The sequence below is a fragment of the Muscardinus avellanarius genome (genome assembly GCF_963383645.1).
Source record: "Muscardinus avellanarius genome assembly, chromosome: 8".
Taxonomy (NCBI): Eukaryota; Metazoa; Chordata; class Mammalia; order Rodentia; family Gliridae; genus Muscardinus; species Muscardinus avellanarius.
This window is the reverse complement of record NC_137794.1, coordinates 14303294-14325025: the sequence shown is the minus strand read 5'-3', so window position 1 is coordinate 14325025 and position 21732 is coordinate 14303294. Positions and strand designations below refer to the sequence as shown.

General features: G+C 41.6%; 1 protein-coding gene across 9 annotated transcripts in view; it reads left to right on the top strand.

The window, feature by feature from the left end:
• The window catches only part of DST (dystonin), a gene marked incomplete at both ends in the record, with an annotated part of 523923 nt that overhangs the window by 266509 nt on the left and 235682 nt on the right, over window positions 1–21732 (top strand). For all 9 annotated transcript variants that reach the window (XM_080699914.1, XM_080699912.1, XM_080699907.1 and 6 more), the window contains 2 exons: window positions 1396–1473; window positions 4397–4489. In XM_080699914.1, the coding sequence (XP_080556040.1) occupies window positions 1396–1473; window positions 4397–4489 (171 nt within the window). The remainder of the gene's footprint in view (window positions 1–1395; window positions 1474–4396; window positions 4490–21732) is intronic.

Here is a 21732-nt window from a genome sequence, read left to right as displayed (position 1 = left end):
TTCTATTTAGTATTTCAGTTTCTGCTTTAAATCAAAGCCACTGGCAGTAGGTGTTTGGTGGACGTCCTTGACCTATCTGATGTCCTCTGATGTTTAGGACGATTTTGGAATCTGGTGTCCTTCTGACACATAGTTGGCATCAGCCCACCTCTCTTTGAAAGACAGATGTGCTGCTTTTATCATCTACACCCCAGATGCCCCCCAATTTCTTTGGAAATTGTGCTTTGCTTGGATCCAGTGGGTGTTTTTTATCCACCTCATTTCCACTCGTTGTGCAGAGCTTATTTCCCCCTTTGTGGTCTGCTCTTGTTCATTACGGCACCTTTGGCTTCGGCAACCTGCTCATACTTGAGAAGCTAAGCGTTCCATTTTCGCCCTTCCTATCCGCCTTTGGAAGATTTTCTGTGATCACTTTCAGCTCCGTTCTTTGTATTTTTGTTAAACATTTCTCAGCTCTGTTTCCTTATGTTTTTCTTCTGCTAACTTGTACAACTTCTAAAGAGAAAGGCCAGTAAGGAAAATAACTATTGTTTGTTATTCTTCCTGAGACTGAGAAAATAATCCTGTCCATCTCCATGCAGTGTGAAACTAGTGTAGAGTCCTTTCTGCTTATAGTAGAGTCCGGTTTTGTGAGACAACTAAAATAAAGAGGAAAGATTTTATGTGGTTTTACTTTTTTCTCTTCCACTGTCATGGCTAAGTAAACCTCTGTCTTTCTCCTTGGTGATTTTTATACTAACTGCATGCTACATTACCTCATTTTCATTAATATGCCATATATATAATTACAGAATCCCTCCTGATATTGGTTAGTGTCTGTTAGGAAGGCAAAATAGAACCAGACGTGGTGACATATGCCTGTAATCCCAGTACTTGGGAGGCTAAGACAAGAGGAACACAGCTTTAAGGCCAGCCTCAGTAACAGCCTCTTTCAAATATAAAATAAAAAGGGCTGGAGGCGTAGCTTGGAGGTAGAATTCCCCTGGGTTCAATCCCCAGTATCGAAAAAAAAAAAAAAAAAAAGAAGGAAAAAATGGGGAATGATATATAATTATTTTTGTGTTATCTGCAGCCAAGCATCTGTAGGCCGGAACTCTTTTATTAGTGAATATAAAATGAATGGTCGGTGTCACTTTCTCTTTTCTTTTTGTTTAAATACAACATTTGAAATAAGGTATATATTTAAAACATATTTAGAAAAATTTCCTAGTAGTTTAAATTTTGTCCCAGAAGATACAAATAAATTAAAAGCTTCTTTAAAGAAATGTTATGGGCTTACCTAAGCAGTAAACACTGTGTAATATATTAAAATGAACAGAAACTCTATATAAATTAAATGGGCAGTGGTATCAAAAACTATGGCATTTTTTTATACCTATATTTTTCTATTCTTAGCCCAGAGAGAAAGGTCGGATGCGTTTTCACAGACTACAGAATGTGCAAATTGCACTTGACTATTTGAAAAGACGCCAGGTATGATGCTTTTCACATTCTAATCTTATAAACTTTTGGGATTTAGTAAATCTACCTAAAACACGTCAGAGAATGAAAAGGTTAAGTTTAGCTATGAATTTTAATAATTAAGCTGTGTTTTGGTGAAGCGAATACTTTAAGATGTTTCCAAACATTTGTTCCCAGAAAAGGAAGTTATTATTAGGTGTAAGCTCAGAGGAATGGCAAGTGGCTCCATTTCCATGTGAATAAGAGCAACTGATTCTCCCTGTTGGATGGAATGTACTTGCCCTGGCAGTTAATGGCATTTTGGTAGCAACAGAATGTTAAGAATCCCTACTAACAATTCCTGGGAGTGGGAACGCTTTATTGTTTATACTTAGTATATAAAAATACTCTGTGTTCATGAAATATTTTTATCATACATTTTCCAAACTTAGTGTAAGCAATTTTAATACTTAGTAGTCATGAGGCAGTATTTTTTTTTATAAGTAGATAATTAGTCCATTTTATGCTATTGTAGAAAAATACCTGAGATTGGGTAATTCATAAAGAACAGAAATTGATTTCTCCAAAGTCAGGGCACCAGTATTGAAACGGGGGTTTCTTGAGAGGAAACCCGGCGAGTTCTTGTCTATCCGGCCTTCAGGGTCACTACCCGAGTGTTGCCCGAGCCAAGTGCCCGTCAGTTACAAACTACTTTCTCCCAGAGTCCACGTGATCTGCCAGAAAAGAGGTGCAGGTCACCCCTAGGGGCCTGGCCAGCCTTGATGTCCAGCAGAGGCCTTCAGGTCACTACTCTTGCCCGAGCCATGTGCCCTCAGGTGCACTCTGCCTTCTCTCAGGGCCAACACGACCTGCGAGAGAGAGAGAGAGAGAGAGAGAGAGAGAGAGAGAGAGAGAGAGAGAGAGAGAGAGAGAGAGAGAGAGAACAGCTCCCCAGAAGGGGAGGGGGTCCCGAGAGGTAAAGTCGCCATTTGCCTTCAGACTAAGGCGGAAGGCCTGATCCTTTGCGACCTCTTTTGGTTAGGGTGACTTTGGGATTCCAAAAGGAGAATTCTGGGAAGTAGTTCTTAGAATTTGCATAGGGTATTTGCAAGTCCTTTGAAGGGTCTCCTTTCAGGAATGCCAGACTTGCTTGGTGGGTTTGTTGATTAGTAAATAGATGGTTTTTGTGAAGCTCTGATCCTTCTTATCTCTGAGCCTTTGGAATTTCAGGCATTTGTCTCAGGAAATTAACTTTTTTCTATGGAGGCCCTTTCCCTATCTGCCTATTTCCTTTCTACCTCCTCAGTATTTGGAGCCTGGGGAGGGTCGCATTCTCTGAAGGGGAGAAGAGACTGAAAGGGTGAAATCCAGAACTCAGCACCTACTTGAGGCTCCTTCATAGAAGGACATCTTATCCCATTCATGAGAGGAGGAGCCCTCAAAATATATAATTATCTTTGAAAGGCTCACCTCTCGACACCTTCACATTGGCAACACCTGAACTTTGAAGGTTATACGTGCAGATCGTAGCTAGCAACCATATTGATAAAATAACTTTCTGAGAGAACCCCACCCCCTACCTTGCTTGAGCTTTCAGGAGAAATTATGGAAAAGAATGAAGGCAAAGTTGTGAGCGATCTTGAGTTGGTGGCATTTTGTATAATTGTAACATAGGCCAAGGTTATTAGTAGTTTCTCAGAAAGAAAATATGCAGGAGAGCTGGAAATGAATGGAAACAGTGAGGAATCAGAGGTGGTGACACTTTGCTTTATAATGAAGTAGAAAAAAGGAAGAAAGGAAAGGAGGAGCGGGAACACGAGATGTCATTATCTCTCTTTCTACAGTAAAATGATTTTTGGTATTAAATACTGGTAAATGTTTAGTGCTTAGATATCTTAAATGTTAATGCTTTTTGCTTCATTATTCTTCTGGAATTTTTAGAAGATTAATGGTTACTTCTATCTCCTTGCCTGAAATGTTTTTGGTAGTATTTTCTGAGAAAGTACAATGTTGGATTTCATGGTATAAAACTCTTGGTATTTAATTCAGGATAATTAAAGCTTTTGCCCAGGAAGTAAATGTTAGAGACAACCATTACATCTGTTTACCTGGATGCTCAGTTTAACAGTTGATGAACTTTAAGTCTGAATATTATACAATTTTTTTTTTTTTTTTTGGTAGTACTGGGGTTCCTGGAAGCCCTTCTACCTCCGGGCTACACTACCAGACCTATTTTTATATTTTTATTTGGAAACAGGGTCTCTTAAGCCAGCGAGGCTGGCTTCGAAGCTGGGCGATCCTCCTGTCTCCGCCTCCCAAGCGCGGGGATTGCAAGCGTGCGCCACCATGCCCGGCGTTTATACTTTTTTTAATGTGAACAGTTTTTCAAACACTCTGTGGCTTACAGATTTATTTCTGGTAGCTTGATAGAAAAGTAATGCTGTTTTTTAATCCTCTGTGATAAAAGTATGAGAAGTTGTTAAAGTTGTTTTATGGATCTAAACAGTTTCCTACTTAATGGTGAGATCAAAGTAAAGCTTATTTTCAAAAGATAATTATTTCTAATCTTTAGATAACAGATATTTAGGACTTCTCACTGGAGTTGTAGTTTTGACAAGTGGATGCTTTTAGTGTTTGCTCTAGAAGACAGAACCACAGTAACATCCATCCTTCCTTTGTGCTTACCCTGTAATTTGCTATAATAAAACAATTAAGGCCGAGGGTATAGCTCAGCTCTACAGTGCTTGCCTAGTGTGAGTGAGGCCCTGGGTTTGATCTTCAGCTCTGCTTTAAAAAACAGAAAAGAAGGAGGAGGAGGAGGAGTAGTTGTTTCATATTGTAAACCAGTATTTTGGCGATTTGGCACTCGACATAATTTAGGATTGCTTTTAGGTACATAAGGCTGACTAATGTGCTGGTTTGATGAACTTTTCTCTCTTCTTCACATGTGAAACAGGTGAAATTAGTGAATATTAGAAATGATGACATAACAGATGGCAATCCTAAGCTGACTTTGGGATTAATATGGACAATAATTTTGCACTTTCAGGTAAGTCCAGTTCTTCTTAATTTTCGCTTCTTAGTCTCCTGTGGCTCAATGTCATGTGGATGATTTGAATGATATATCTTTTTCTTAAGAACAGTACATTTCAGTCTGATTTTCTTAATGTATTTGAGTTGTTCTTTCATAAACCGTGCTGTTTGTGCGCCCAGGGTCTTATTGCCTATTTTTCACGAGGCTTAAATGCAGCTGCAGAGACAATGCTTGTTATCTTAAGAGTTGGGAGATAGAGACTTCTTTTTTTCAAATACAAACACAATTCTTTAGTTCTTTGGATGGTGTTACTTGTTTCGTTATTAAAGATTTTGTGATCAGTTCGTATTTATAATATTTTTATTCATGTTATGAATAAACTCTTTTCTTTGATAGACACTAGATGGCAGTAGAATTATCATAAAGAGATCTGAATTAGAAAAGTACCTTTGTGTTATGAGTACATCTGTGCTTTCTCAATCTAGTTTTGACTGTGAATTATTAGCTAATAAACTTGTTCTGAAGGAGGACCAAATTTTGTCTTAGTTTTTGCAAAAGGACAGTTTGAAGAAAGCATCTTCACTTAAGAGGCTTCGTAACTCTGGGGCTTGTATTAACTACTTGTCTGCTCATGCGATATTCTGTATGCAGCACAGAGCCTGACACACAGTAAGTGTGTTTTGACATATCTTGCTGATCGATTACTGCGCTGTTGGACCTTGAAGGAAAAAGATTGGCAGCTTTCTAGCTTCAGAAAGGAACTGATTTTATGAATTGAATCTTGAGAAGAATGAGACTTAAAAAAATAAAAAAATTGGCTGAAGCCAGGCGTGGTGGAGCACGCCTGTAATCCCAGCATTTGGGAGGCTGAGACAGGAGGATCGAGGTTCAAGGACAGCCTCAGCTATTTTGTGAGGTTCTTTGCAACTCTGTGAGACTCTGTTTCAAAATAAAGAATAAAAAATAGAGCTGGGGTGTAGCTGGGAGGTAGAATGCCCCTGGGTTCCAGCCCTAGTACCGCAGAGAAAAAAGAATGGCTGAAAGTTTTGTAGGAGAATGGTGGAAAATAACAGGGCTCTGGTGGGCTCAGGCTGGATCTCAGATACAGAGCGCTATAGGAGGAGATAGGTCAGTCCCAGGACCTGACCAGGCAGCCTAGCAGTCTCAACAGTAAGAGCTCGGAGGCGACCAGGTTGGAAGAGGAAGGCTGTTGGGCCAGCTAACGTAGGTGAGTGTTCAGTCAGCCGGGCTGTGGAGGCGCCATCCTTAGGGGACTGAGGGTCAGAGCACTGGCCAAGACAGGGCTTTATGTATGGAGCACAGAGCACACCTTGTTACTAGAGTTGGGTGAAGTCCAAGTAGAACTGGCCGCAAGTTGCTTTCCTGTGGAGTTCCTCAGTTTCTTTCTCCGAAAACCTTTAATGAGTGCTGAGTGCATCGGCTCCCAGCATTTTTAGTAGAACTGAGGCTTCAGGAAACCCAGATGGGAAGTCAGAGCCTGTGAGAGGGGAGAGCCAGTCCTTCTATCGCCACAGGGAGGGTGAGGCAGGCTGTCCCTGGAGCAGCAGGAGGCTCACAGGCCTTGCAGAAGGGGCGCCAAGTTTCATTCTTGGCTTTTTCCTTATTGCTCTGATGGCACGGGGTAAGTTTGCTTAATTACTCTGAGCTTGAAAAATCATGTTCTAGGAAACAACATCTATCAATTCTGTGTAAAAGACGTGGAAAGGAGCAGAGTCCACGGGGAGATATAAACTAACACAATGAGGTGGAGATCTCACAGTGCAGAGATAAAGGTCACAGGACTTACAGGACTTGGGTAAGGATGAGAAACTCCATCCAGAGATGCCTTTTTTATTTTGCGGTACTGGGGATGGAGCCCAGGGGCATTCTACCTCTGATCTATACCCTCAATGCCATTTATTTTGAAATAGGGTCTCACTGAGTTGCAAAGGGCCTCACTAAGCTGCTGAGACTGTTCGTGAACCGCGATCCTCCTGTCTCAGCCTCCTGAATGCTGGGATTACAAGTGTGCGTTACCATGCCCAGCTTGAGATGCCTTTTTTTTGTTTTTGTTTTTTGTTTTCTTTTTTGGTAGTACTGGGGATTGAAGCAAGGGCCTCAAACATGCCAGGCAGCCACTCTACCACTGATACCACTGACCTATATCAAAGAGAAGAGCTTTCTTAACATTTTTTTTTATAATTCTTTTTTTTTTTTTTGTGGATCTGTGGATGGAATCCAGAGGCATTTGACCTCCGAGCTACACCCCTTGCCTTAATTTTTTTATTTTTTATTTTGAAACAGGGTCTCACTAAGCTGCAGAGGGCCTCACTAAGTAGCTGAGGCTGTCGGCGAACCGCGATTCTCCTGTCTCTGCCTCCTGAATACTGGGATTACAGGCATGTGCCACCATGTCCAGTTTAAGAGTTTCTTCTGATGTACTCTTGTGGCATGCTATTACAGAATTCACTGTATTGGAGAACCTGAATTATAAGAAGATTGTTATTAACAATATTTTCAAGTTAGTCCGAAGTCTATTTAAAATGAAACATATCTGTTTTGGTAAAATGGAAATGTTTCTTATTTAACTGAAATAAGTTTTCTTAGGACTATGATAACCAAATATTAGAAATATTTTCTAGTTATGTCAAGATAAAAAAAAGCTATTTATAACACTAATAATCATCCTCACTCATAGTAACTGAGACTTTTTTCCCTTTTATACTTTACATAAATAAGGAAAGTAATTTCAGAAGATTAGTTTATTTTAAAAATATTTGTGTCTTTGGGAGACTGAGACAGGAGGATTATCAGTCCAGGGCCAAACTCAGCAATTTAGAAAGACTCTCAACAACTTAGAGAAACCCTGTTTAAAAAATATATATAATGTAGGAGCTGGGCATGGTGGTGCTGCTTGTAATCCCAACATTTGGAAAGTTGAGACAGAAGGATCATAGTTCATGGCCAGCCTCAGCTACTTAGTAAGGTCCTCTGCAACTCAGTGAGACCCTGTTTCAAAATAAAGAATAAAAAAAATAGGGCTGGAGGTGTAGCTCAGAGGTAGAATGCCACTGGGTTCCATCCTCAGTACCACACACACAAAAAAATTAATTCCTAGTACCAAAAAATAAGGTATTTTTTATAAGCACCACAAATTATATTTAGTGTGTGTGGGAGGGGAGTGCTGGGGATTGAACCCAGTAGTATTCTATCTCTGAGCTATACACCTAACCCTATTTTATTTTTATCTTGAATCAGTCCCACTCAGTTGCTGTGAGGGCCTTGCTAGATTTCTGAGGTTGGCCTCGAAACTGTAATCCTCCTGTCTTAGCCTGCCAAGTACTGGGACCACAGGCATGCACCACTACACCTGGCTGTGTATCTATTTTCCAGTCAGGCATTCTAAAGATAGGTATTAACAGTTTTGGTAATCCTATATTATTAGCTACCATATGCTAGATCCAGAGATACTAAGGTCATGTTGTCCAATGCATTAGGGGAAGGTTTAAATTAACCATAATCAAAGGGATAAATTTGTTGGTTGCGTAAGTAGAGCTAGTGACACATAGGGAGGGCGCATTGTGATAGGATTGGGAAGGGATTAGAAAATAAAGGAAATGTTACAGAAATTAGAGATATGCTTTGCAAGATGAATGGCAGCTACCAGGCAGACACTAAAGTTGGACCATTTCTAAGAGAGGAACAGTGTATGTGGTCTGAAAAGGGACAGTTGCCTTGTTTGGCAGGGCTGGAGGGAAGGGTGGGGAGAGAGCAAATCACAGGCTGCCTCTGTAGCAGGTCAGTATAAATACTAGTCATTATACATGAAGATTCTCTTGAACAATACTCCTTTGCCTTGAAGACACTGAAGTCAAACTGCAGGCTAGCCAGCAAACCAGTCTTCTATGATATTCTTTTTACCAGGGTCTTCTAGAATATTCAGTTTTGGGTTTGGGAGACTGTTTAATTTCTTTTTTAAATGCCTTAGGAAAACCTTACAATGCATAATCTGTTTCTGACAAATATCTGCAAGATCAGTGTTAAAGTTGGATATTTAATTATATATATATATATATATATATATATATATATAGTGTGTGTGTGTGTGTGTGTGTGTGTGTGTTACTGGGGGTGGAACCCAGGGGCTTTTCTACCTCCAGCCTATACTCCCAGACATATTTTATACTTAATTTGGAAACAGGGTCTCACTAAGTTGCTGAGAGCCTCACTAAGTAGCTGAGGCTGGCTCGAACCTTTGTGATCCTCCTGTCTCAGCCTCTCAAGCTCTGGGATTACAAGCATGAGACACCACGCCCGGCTTAATTAAATATTCTTACTGAGCAAAATAGAGGGAGCTGGATCTTTTGATTGGTCTAAAGACTCCCCGGAGAAGGCAATTACCAATGACTTTTTCTGTAGTCATGATTTTTGCTTATGTGTTAAGTCCATTTCATGCTATACTAATTGCCTTTGTACCATATCTATGACTCAATGTTAGAAATATGCACACCTTCGATAATCAGGTTCCATGCTGATTTATTTTTCTAGTAGGGCCCTACTAAAGCTACATAATATTTAACTAAAGAACAACTGTAAAGGTCACGTAAAAAATTTAACTGCTTTGTTCATGCATAGCATATTTTCTTGGGTTCAGTGTCCCATGCTTTAAATCATGTCATTTGTCTATTTGCTCAGGTGAAATTCTAATAATCAAATAGTGACAAGGACTTGGAAATTTAGGTTACTGGAAAATATTCCAAACTATTTGTAAAGATTGGTTTTAGAAAGTTTTATTAGCATATCATAAGTGTTCAGATTTTTACTCTCCTTCAGCTAATTATTGAATCATATTTTTATGCCTGTTGCTTTTAACAAGAACCTTAGTATAATTTAGAGATTTTTTAAAATATTTTTATTATGTGTACAAATGCCACCACAATTAGTTTGTATTTCTTAAGAAAAAAGTCCCAGGGTAGAGAGTAGAGACTCATTGAAACTAAATTTGAAAGGCACTTTGAAACTAACTTTGAAAGGCACTTTGCTAAATCTCTCCTGCCTGCTATTTGCTTTCTGTTTGCTCTCAGATTGGTGGAACCACCTATGGTTTCAAAGGTTAGTGCAAACTTTGGTAGTGAGTCCGCATTTCAGAAAGCGGAGAGTTAAAGTGAGGGTCATAATCTTCCCAGGCAGCAAATCCAGGGGTTTGCCTTGAAAGCTCATCAGTGTTGTAATTTGACAGTGAGCGGCAATGTTTGTCTAAGAGGATTGGTGGCCAGAAATAAGCCACGGTGTCTAATGAGACGCAGGGACCCGGCCGGGCAGGATGCCACAGCATTTCTTGGCGTGTGCCTTTCTCAGAAGCAAAATGGCCTCGGGTTGAAGAGGATGTCCGGAGAGTCCGTGGGGAATTAGAGGTCAGCGTGGGATTCTGGAAAAGGTCTAAGTGAGCCCCGGATTTTGAAATGAGGGAATGTGGGGAGCTGTGATCTCCTGCAGATCAAATGGGGAATGTCTGTGGCTGTGTCAGAGCTGAGAAAGAAGAACAGTATTTTGATCCTGCCAAATCTCCCTTGAGCCCTGAAAAATACTCTCCTGGAAGAAAATATTTCAGAAGAAAACCGATCCAGAAAATTGAAGGTAGTATACTGGCGGTAGAACAAAACAGTGGAAATGAAGACAAGAAGAGGGACATTTGGTTTTCAAGAGGACAGCCAGCTCTTTTACCCAGAGGACTGGTACAGCAGGACTCTGTCCCCCCAAGCCCCGCACAGGAAGATGATATTCAGCGGGAGAAGAGAGAAGTTGGAGCTGATGATGAGAAACAGAAACTTCTGCTGAGTGCTGCAAGCAGTTGGGCTTACCAAGTGAACATTCCCCCCGCTAGAGACCGTGAGACACAACCCCAAGTCACTGCCCTGGAGGAAAAGATTTCTAAAAGACACAGCACTTCGTATCGCTCAAAAAGGGAGGGACATTTAGAAGATATCAATCCTAGAGAAATAACATTCCAGAGAAAAACTGATGGCTTCTCTCTCCGAAAGGCAGCCAGCTTAAGTTCCATCTACAGTGGTACAGAGACATCACTGGAAAACCGCGAGTTTGTTGGAAACCCATCAAAAAGTTGTAGCAGTGTTCAAGATGGGCAAAATGCTGAGAAATTTCACCCTCATGCAATACAGCCTTTTCAGCTTAAAAAAAGAAGAGTCCATTGTGTCTGCACTAATGTGTCCTCTGTTTCCAAGGACACACATGGAAATGAGGTAAGAAATGTGGAGTCCTGGTGTAAGGTGGAAATAAGAATTCCACATGTTCACAGCAGACTGGCATTTTGCAATTTGTCCTTTTTAGAAGTTGTTTTCATTAGAGTTTATGTGAAAGCTACCGAGTTCTGGTATACTTTATTCATAGCCTTCCATTTGATTGTGATTTTGTTTTTTTGTGTTATCCGTATTCTTATTTCAAAGCTGTACAATTTTTTGTTGGGATATTTAGAAAAGAATTGGCTTAAGAGTGTGAATTTTAAAAGTTTCTCTGGTTTATGGTTTTTTTTACTTTTCTTATGGAATAACCTATGGAAATTTAGCTCTATGGTAGCTAGAAGTAAAATCACAGATGTTGGGCATGGTGACATACGCTTGTAATCCCAGCATTTGGGAGGCTGAGACAGGAGGATCGTGGTTTGTGGACATCCTCAGCTACTTAGGCCCTCTGCAACTTAGTGAGACCCTGTCTCAAAATAAACAATAAAAAATAGGGCTGGGGTGTAGCTCGAAGTTTGAATGCCCCTGGGTTCCATCCCCAGTACCGAAAAAAAAAAAAAAAAAAAGATAAAGGAAGTAAAATTACAGAACAGAAATGACAGTTCAAAACAGAAAGAAGAAAGGATTTTGAATATTCCCCAAAGAAATGATAACTGTGTGAGGTGATGGGTGGGCCAGTTACCTTGATCTCATTAGAGATCATTGTCAAGAGACATGACACTAGTTCAGATATTGTTCCATAGTTTGGGTGTGTAGGATACAGCACAATTACCAGTTAAGACTGACTCGCCTTTCTGTAAGCTTGTAAAACCAAATTCCAATTCTCTGTCGGTTGTCTTGTATCAAAACAATCACGTAAATGTTTTCAGTTCTGTGTATATGTTGACGGTGGAGATAGAAATGAGATTGCCTAAATCTGCTTGTCCCTTTTTATGCGGGCTATTCCTTGGCTCCTGTGTGAAATCAGAAGTCATTAAGGGCAACAGGTCACAGGAATTTGAACATGATACAGACTACCAGGAAGTTGAGGTCTTCTTTTGGGACATTGATATTTAAGCTTTAGACAGTTAACTTATCTGGAGTTTTTACCTGTCTTTAAAATGTAATCGTGTCTGTATTTATTTCCTTGTCTTAGAAATAAATTATTTAAACAACTCCTCCACGTTGACGGCCTTCAAGCTATTCCTAACTTTTATCTTTCTAAACAAAACATCTGGACATAAGTGATGTTGACCATTCTGGGAAGGTCATGGTTTCTTTAGGTGGGAGATCATTTGCATAGTGATGGAAGGAGGTTTTTTTAGGGTTAGTTCGCTCAGTTTTTATTGACCTTGCCTGGTGAGCTCCGGGAGGGAGGGTGCGCCTGTTCGCATACCCACACACCTTGCCAATGTTATGTCATCAGTTCTGTTTACATTTTATACTGGCTGCATTTTAAAAAGAAAGCCTCCAGTCTATGTCTTTATCTGCATAAGGCTGGAATAAAAGCCAGTATAAAAGAAAACTACTTGGCTGCTACATGTTTATGAATGTAAGCACTTGGTTTGCTTTCACATATGTTTTCCAGCTGTTTTTTTTTGGGAGGGGGGCATAATTTGGTTTCATGTAAGGGCTACTTTTTTTTTTTTTTGGTGGTACTGGGGTTCCTGGAAGCCCTTCTACCTCCGGGCTACACTCCCAGACCTATTTTTACATTTTTATTTGGAAACAGGGTCTCCTAAGCCAGCGCGCGCGGCTGGCTTCGAACCTGCGCGATCCTCCTGTCTCCTCCTCCCAAGCGCGGGGATTACAAGCGTGCCCCACCACGCCCGGCCTAGGGCTACATTTTTTAAAACCCATAGAAATGCTTAAAATGTGTTTTCTAAGTGGAATCTAAGCTTCTTTCCTCTTGTATTATCCTTATGCCAAATTTTACCCTCGTTTGTAATTCATGTATTCAGTGATTTGTAACTTCATTGGAAAATACATGTGAAAACAAGTCACACACATGCCATTAGACTTAAGCAATGGTGACACGGAGGTATCTAACAGAGCGTGGCATCTCCCAGGGCCAAGGTGAGCGGGATTGGATGCAAGGAGTTGGGCATCTCACTCCCCTTCAGTGTGGATGAAGGCTGTTCTGTGGCTTGCAGAGTCTGGACCGACACTGCAGCGGATCCTCTCTCTCTTCTGTTTCCTTTGAGGTGTTGGGCTCTGCTTAATTGTCTCTGGTTAGGACTGTTCACAGAACTCTATTTTGCATTGGACTCTACTTTTTTTTTTTATCGGAGACTTAGATACAATTGAGAGCTTTCAGCCCCTTCATTAGCCTTTAATCCCAGGAATGGCTTGTTAGACGGTACTCCTTTTATTTGTCCCTTCGAGTTCTTTTTTTTTTTTTTATAATCTTTCTATTTGATCCATTTTTTTTTATCTTAGTTGTGGTTGGGCATGATGACATTTGACCCAGCTTCCAAGTAGAATAGTGTTTAATTCTTTGAGCTCATCTTAACCTGACTTGAACTCCCCTGGTCCTATGAGTTAATCGTTTTCTGTACAGATGACCAAGGTGCCTCCTCTTTAAACCCTTGCAATAACACGCTGATGGAGAGGGGCCCTCCAGGCTGACAGAACCCGTAGAGGCCAATCAGCCAGCCCTTCCTTGCAGCTTGATGGTTATAAATCCCACAGAATGCTTCATATTTATTAGGGTAAGTAGGTGAGTTAAATTTCAGAAAGGAAAGCTCTGAGATTTGTATGTTACTTTGGAATTGGAAAAATGATTTCAGACACATGTCATTTGATCATCTTAACCAACCATAGAAATTGGCAAAATAGTTGTTCTTATTCAGAATGAAGAAATGGAAACTCACAAAAATCAAATAAGTCCTAAGGCAATATAGTAAATATCATTAGCTGAGTTGAACTATGGCACATCTGCTTATTTAACTGTCAAAGGAGTTCTGGTTGGGTGCAGTGGCACGCTCGGAGTCCTAGCTTCCCAGGAGGCAGAGGCAGGAGGATCGCTTGAGCCCAGGAGTTGAAGGCTGTAGTCCTCTCTGCTAAGGGGTGTCCCCATAAGCTCAGCACAAGGAAGGGTGACTGGCACATTTCAGAAATGGAGCAGGTCAAAACTCACGTGCTGAAAATGACTGGGATCACACCTTCTGGTAACCAATGTACGTCATCAAGTTCTGGAGGAGGTTGCTGGAAAGAGATCAGCATGGAAGTGGGTTTGTGGAGGGTCATCTCTGAAGGAAGAGTGTCATAAACAGAGGGGCAAGGGGCAGATCTTGGGGGCAGGCTCAGTGTCTGTAGCTTTTTCAGGGATTCCCTGTTTGCTAAGGCTCACATGCTTCACTTGACTTGTGACAAGGTCTCTTCCCACAAAGAATTCTGTTTGTGTTTTACACGTCCCACCTCTTCCCAGTCTTGTTAGGTTGATGTCACCAAAGGTCGTTGATTTGTGTATATCTAGACCAGAGATTCTCTGACCTGACCACATGTAAGAGTAATCTTAGGAAGTTGTAAGCACTGTAGACACCTGGATGCCAACCCCAGTGGCTCTAATCAGGTGCAGCTCCACAGGTGATCCTAATATCAGGACTAGGGATACAGAGTTTCTTACTATGCTTTTTCTACAGCAGGGCTCCTCAGTGTTTTGTCTCAGACTCTGCAGGAGAAGCATCTGGAATGCTAATTGAAAACATCCTACTCCAGATTAAACTTTTCCAGAATATCCTCTGGTAGGGAAACGTTGTTGCGTATGCGTGAGGCATCTGCTCATGTGCTTTAAAGAGCACACAGAATTTGAGAATCAGCAACACCCTTGCGTAGTATTTGCATTCCATTATTTTCTAAAAGTAGATTTCCTGGTACATGGTGGATTTGGAGGCCAGAAGGCAGGAGGTCTGGGTTCTCAGAGTCGGGCTTCTCCATAAGAAAGCAGGGTACGTTGGGTAGTTCTACATTTGTCTCAGTTTCATGTTTTTTCCAGCACTGGGAATGGAACCCAGCTACCTCCAGGCTGTACCCCCAATCCTTTTTATTTTTATTATATTTATTTAATTTATTTTTGTTTTGAATATGTTGCTGAGTCTTGCTAAGGTTCCGAGGCTGGTCTTGAACCTGTGATCTTCCTATCTGAGCCTCTCAACTACTGGGATCACAGATGTGTGCTCTGTGCCTGGCTTCAGTTTTTTTTTTTTTTTTTTTTTTTTTGTTTTGTTTCCTGTAGAAGAAGGCTATTGTATAAGATCATTACTATTACTACTAATAATTGATATTTGTTGAGTCCCACTATATGCTAGGCATCCCCCATTACATAATTTATTTTCAGAGCAAGCTTATGAAGTGGTTCTATTATCAGCCTTATCTTTATAGATGAGGAAACTGAGGCCAAGGAAGTTAATTTGCTCAATTCACTTAACTAGCAAGTGATAGAGCTTTGATTGGACCTAAAGTTATCTACCATGTCCATGGTGCTACATGCCTATAATCCCTGTATTTGGGAGGCTGAGACAGGAGGACTACAGTTTGAGGCAATTTAATGAGACCCTATTTTATTTATTTTTTGTGGTACTGGGGATAGAACCCAGGGGCTTTTCTACCTCCAGGCTATACTCCCAACCTTTTTTTTTTTTTTTTTTTTGCAGGTCTGGGGTTGAAACCCAGGGGCATTTGACCTCTGAGCTACACCCTTGCCCTATTTTTTATTCTTTATTTTGAAACCGGATCTCATTAAGTAGCTGAGGCTGTCTGTTAACCGTGATCCTCCAGGTCTCAGCCTCCCGAATGCTGGGATTACAAGCGTGCGCCACCACGCCCGGCTTATTTTTTTTCTTTTTATACTTTATTTGGAAACAGGGTCTCACTAAGTTGCTGAGAGCCTCAGTCAGTAGCTGAGGCTGGCTTCGAACCCATGCGATCCTCCTGTCTCATCCTCCCAAGCCCTGAGATTACAAGCGTGCGCCACCACGCCCGGCCGTGAGACCTTACTTCAAAATAAAAAATAAAAAGCTCAGAAGCAGAATGCCTCTGGATTCAGCCCTCAGTACCAAAAACAAACAACAACAACAACAACAACAACAACAAACTGAGTTGAACTCTTTACTGATGCAGTTTATCCTCCTTTTCCTACCTATGTATCTTTTAGTTTTAAATGTCTTTCTTTTATTTTTTATTATATTTTTTTGGGGGGTGGTACTGAAGGGTGGAACCCAGAGGCTTTCTACCTCCGGGCTATACTCCCAGACCTTTTTTTATATATATTTTTTGGAAAAAGGGTCTCACTAAGTTGCTGAAAGCCTCACTAAGTAGCTGAGGCTGGCTTCGAACCCGTGCGATCCTCCTGTCTCAGCCTCCCAAGCGCGGGGATTACAAGCGTGCGCCACCACGCCTGGCTTAGTTTTAAATGTACTATTAGTTGGTTCAGTGTTTTTCCTTCTTCTTCTTTCCTTCTCTTCCTTTATTCCTTTGTCCAACATTTGTTATGTATAATAACTGAATCAAGACTAGACACTCTGAGTTAAATAAGCCGTAGCACGTTTTCTGCATGCATTAGAGCCTACTTTGTGTTCGTTACAAATGACAGGGACCAGGGCTGGAAATCCAGGCGCCAGAAAAGCCAGCTTCTAGGGAAGAGATGAATGTCAGCTTCCCACAAAACCATATGGCTGTAGTAACTAATGAAAACTGAATTATTTCTGGGTTCCTTTTTATATTTTAGTGAATTTGCCAATTAAGAGTGCAGTGACTTAAAAGAAGCCAACGAAAGAAAGATGGGAAATAGGGGGTGTGAATTCATTCTCTTTCTTTCTTTTTTTTTTTTTTTTTTTTTTCCCTTCGGTACTGAGGATCGAACCCAGGGCATTCTACTTCCGAGCTCCACCCCCAGCCCTATATTTTTATTCTTTATTTTGAAACAGAATATCACTGAGTTGCAAAGGGCCTCACTAAGTAGCTGAGGCTGTCCTTGAACTGCCATCCTCCAGCTTAGCAATCCTCCTGTCTCAGCCTCCCAAATGCTGGGATTACAAGCCTGCGTCACCACGCCTGGCTGGTAATTCATTCGTTAGTTGACTAATTCCTTTCTTTTTGAATGATTTTTATCTCTTTTTAAATGCAAGCACATTTATCGATATTTTTTAACTAATTCTGGTGATTTAGATTTCATAACTAGTTTGTGAAAGTTTAGTTTTAAAACAATTGCATAGGATTTGGGTCTTATGAGCATTATAATGCTTCTATCTTTTCAATTAAATGACATACCTACAAAATTTTAAAATCCTTTGCTCCACAAAAAAGATAATTATTTTATGGTTGTTATTTTTAACTCTGTTTGAATAAGAATTGTGTGTGTGTGTGTGTGTGTGTGTGTGTGTGTGTGTGTGTACTGGGGATGGAACCCAGGAACATTCTACCTCTGAGCTACACCTGTAGTCCTATTTTTAGTCTTTTTTATTTTTATTTTTAGTTTCGAAACAGGGTCTCACTGAGTTGCAAAGGGCCTTGCTAAGTAGTTGAGGCTGTCTGTGAGCCATGATCCTCCGGTCCACAGGTCTTTGAGAATTTGTTCAAGGTAATCAATTTAAAGCATTAAAGTTTGATCTTATCAACTTTTTCATGGCTTTTGCTCTCCACTTAACTCTTCCTTGACTGTGGGCAGGTTGTAAAACAATTTTCAAAATGTTTGAGCCATCTTTACAGTTAAAAGTATATTGTGGAGTAATACCACACTTTAAAAAAAATACTTGGAAGCATACCCTAAAGATGTTTTGATTACGTTTGTTGGTGCCAAAATCATTAAAATATTCTTGAAGAAATTGTTTTTGGAAGCAGACTTCTTGGCTTGGAAATATTTGCCTGTGTTGACAGTTCAGTATGGAATTTTCTTTGCTTGCCTATGGTGTCCAGAGGGAGAATGAAAGAGCAGGAGCAGTGACCTGCCCCCTACACAGCTGCCCCACTCGGTGTGGGGCAGACACTGTCCTCAGCCCTGTGCACAGTCCTCTGTCTCTCAACAGCTCTAGAAGGAGACACTGTTGTTATTCTCATTTTACACACAAGGAAATGAGGCCCAGAGAAGTCACAGGACTGGTAAACAGTGGGGTCAGCAATTGAATATGTCACCTTCCTCCATGGGTGCACACCGATCTTCCTCCCAGCGTTAAATTGTTACTCTTGAAATATTTGTGTTAAGAGACTAGTGATGTTACCTGGAACTGTAGACTGGAGGCCTGGCCCTGGAGGTCTCAGCAAAGCAGGTGTGAACACTTGCTCCAAAAGCCAAATGGAGAAGTCACGGTGAAAGGCAGGAAAAGAACTTTAAGCCAAGCAATAGTGGGAAGGTAGTGTTTCCAGCCCTGTCTTGGGGTGCTGTTGGGCACTCCCAGATTCCTCAGACAAGGGAGGCCGGCAGCAGGCAGTCCAGCAGCCTCGGTCAGACTGCCCTCTGGTTGATCTCTACCTCAAGATTGGCTAGGTGGGGTTGCTGTTGCCTGGGGGTAGTTTGGGATCATGTTTATGGATCAGACCTGTTCCTGGAATCCAAGGTGACTGACTCAGAGCAAAGGAGACACGTGCAAAGTGAAGGCAGAGATGCCCAGGTTGTTTTTTTGCTTTTTGTTTTTATTTTTACATTTGCAGGCACACGCAAAACCTCAGTGCTCTTAGCAAAAGCAGCCTCTAAGTCCTTGTCACTGTGAAGCTGAGAAAGGATCTTGAGCTCCAACTTTCCAGCCTGCCACTCTTACTCTTCTTGAGACCTGAACGGTCTCTCATAGGATATGAGCTTTTTTATTTTAACGTAAATATACAAAGAAATTAAATTTTTGCTTGATACATTCTTTGGTATCTAAATCTCTCAGTTCGTAGGGATATTGCGTTCTGCACAGAAGATCATGTAGCTGTCATTTCTACATCACGCTCACGGCTATAATTCAGAGTCCGACCACACAGTTTAGAAGAAGGAAGGTTTATTTGCTCACAATTTCTTGACGATTCTGAGTCCTGGTCTGGAGCTCAGGGCGCGGTGATGGCGAGCAGAGAGAGGGAAAGAGCAAGGCTCTGCGCTCACATCACGGGGGCCGGAAGCAAGAGAGAGCGAGGGGAGGAGAGAACCCGATGGAATCCCCAAGTCCACACACTCCCCGAGATGCCTCCCTAGCAACCAAGCCCAGCATTGCGACCTCGCTTCTGTGAGGGCCCAGGGGAGATCCTAAATCCAAACCCCTACTTACTGAGTTTCCCAGAAGTCAATATCTGCTTCTGTAGAATGAGCTGGTTCATGGGGGGGATAAGCTCTTTCTGGAATGTTGTAGCCCCTGTAGATTTGGTGGAGTAGAGAAACAAGAATTTATGAGATCTTGAGCCAGAAGACTTAAATTTAACCCAGGTCTTACCAGCCACATCTCTAAAATTGAGTTGATTTCTTTTTGTAGGATTAAACAATGTCATATGTATAGGACGTAGAGTTTGACTACAAAGTTAGACTATTATAACTTTTATAACCTTTGTTTTATTACTGCCTTCTGCTTCTGTAGAAAAGAGGGGACATCTTGTCACCAGCCTCTGAATAGAAGAGCTCTATACATTTTCAAAACTTTCCCCAGGACTCTCCTTTCTCTCCTGGGGTCGTGGAGTGGCTTGCATGATCAGAGCAGGCTGCCAGCCTCAGTTTCCCTGTCATCTCACCTCCACTCCTCCTCTCACTCATTTCTTTAGCATGTACTTATCTTGTACCTGTGATACGTTAGTCCCTGGGCTGACCACCTTCCTCCCATCGCAGAGTTTGTTAGCCTTAAACTTCGTCAGCTTGTTCAAGCAGGAATACCCTGGGAGGAGCCAGCTCTTGAAGCTATTTTTCATTCCACCCACCATAGCAGGGATTCATTTCCAAGACGTGGACAGTCACTCTGATACAAGAAAGGAAGAGGACCTGACCGCAGGGGCGAATCTGCAGTGCTGTGGGGTAGTCTGTCAGTAATGTGCAGCTAGTCTAGTGGGGAGACAATTTTATTTATTTATTTATTTATTTATTTATTTATTTATTTATTTATTTTGTGCTACTAGGGATTGAACCCAGGGGCCTTCTACCTCTGAGCTATACCCTCAGCCCTATTTTATTTCTTCTTTTGAAACAGGGTCTCATGAAGTTGTGGGGGGCCTTGCCTAAGTTTCTGAGGTGAGCCACGAACCTGGATCGTCCTGTCTCAGCCTCCTAAGTACTGGAATTCCAAGTGTGTGCCATCATATCTAATTATTATTGTTATTATTATTTTATTTTAATGAGATCTTGCTGTGTGGCCCAGGCTGGCTTTGAACTCCTCTGCTCAAGTAATCCTCTTGTCTCAGCCTCTCAAATAGATGGCACTACAGGTGTGTGCCACCATGCCTGGCTTAATGGGGACAATTTTTTAAAAATTTTTGTTTGTTTTTTACGAAGCTTGACATGGAGTTTATGTGAGAGACCCAGTTGTGTCATTTCCCTTGAAAATATGTAGTGTTTTGTGTGCCTGCTGCTGTGCCCACACAGAGGCTGAGATGCTCCGGTGACGGGCTTGACTGGAAGGGGCGAGGTGGAGCTGGGGGTGCGCTAAACCTGAATCTGTGCTGCCAGTTTGTAACACTGATAGTAAGCTGGGTTAATGGCACCCGCAGTGGCTGCTGCACAGCGTGGGTTGCAAGGACAGATTTTGTTTTTCTAAATGTAAAGGGGAATTTTTGTTCTCTTCTTAGAAATTCTGAACTGGGATTTAGGAAGACCTCGCTTCCTAACACAGGCTGTGTGCCAGCATGCTGCGCGACCCTGGGCATGGCACCCCACCTCTGTGATCTCAGCTCAGTCACCAGCGACAGGAGGGCTTTGTCAACCGACTCAGCTTTCTTTAAATTTCCATGATTCTTGCTGAGCGTGATGGCCGCACACTTGTAATCCCCGCGCTTGGGAGGCAGAGACAGGAGGATTGCGCAGGTTTGAAGCCAGCCGTGCTGGCTTAAGAGACCCTGTTTCAAAAAAAAAAAAAAAAAAAAAGTATAAAATAGGTCTGGGAGTTTAGCCCAGAGATAGAAGGGCTTCCAGAAACCCCAGTACCACCAAAAAAACAAACAAACAAACAAAACAAAACAAAACAAAATTCCATGATTTCTAATCTTTACTTTTTTATGCCCTCCTCTATGCAAAAATATCTTAGTTCTCTTACTTAAAAAAAAAAAAAAAGGTAAATAAGGGGCTGGGAATATAGTTCAGTGGAGAGTGCTTGCCCAGCTGTGCGAAGCGCTGGGCTCAGTCTCCAGCACTGTGAGGATATTAAATGTGAACAAGCTGTGAGGGAGTCGCAGGCTGCAAGTGGACCCCAGAGCTGCTGCGGTTGTGTACTCTGCGCGTGCCATAACCATGACAGCATCTGTAAAAATAGGTGCTCCTGTTGCCCGGCTGTCTGGTGGCATTGCCTTTGCTCTGAGGTCTTGAGGACTTTCACATTCCCGCTGCTGCTGACTAACAGGACGAGGCTGTTGCAATTCATTTACCAGCAAGTGGGTCCCTTAGCAATAAGCTGGGAAGGAAATCAGAGAGCGCTGTGGGGTAGAATGTACTGACTTATTTTCTTTCATGACAAGATGTTTCAAGGCTAGATGCTGAGTGAGTGGTCTCTGGGTGTTTGTTTTCTCCAGGGCACTTTTGTACTTTTTTTTTTTTTTTTTTTTTTTTGCAGTGGTCACTGGATTCTTTGTGCTTGGAAAATGAGGATAACTGGAAATAATTTGATTTTTTTAAAAATGACAAGGTTTAGCTGGATGTCGCAGTGCATGCTTGTAATTTGAGAGGCTGAGACAGGAGGATTTTGCAAATTTGAGACCAGCCTCAGCAACGCAGCAAGACTCTACAACCTTGTGAGACCCTGTTTCAAAACAAAAATAAAAAGAGCTGGGAGTGTAGCTTGCAGGTAGAATGCCCCTGGGTTCAATCCCCATAAAACACACACACACACACACACACACACACACACACACACACAC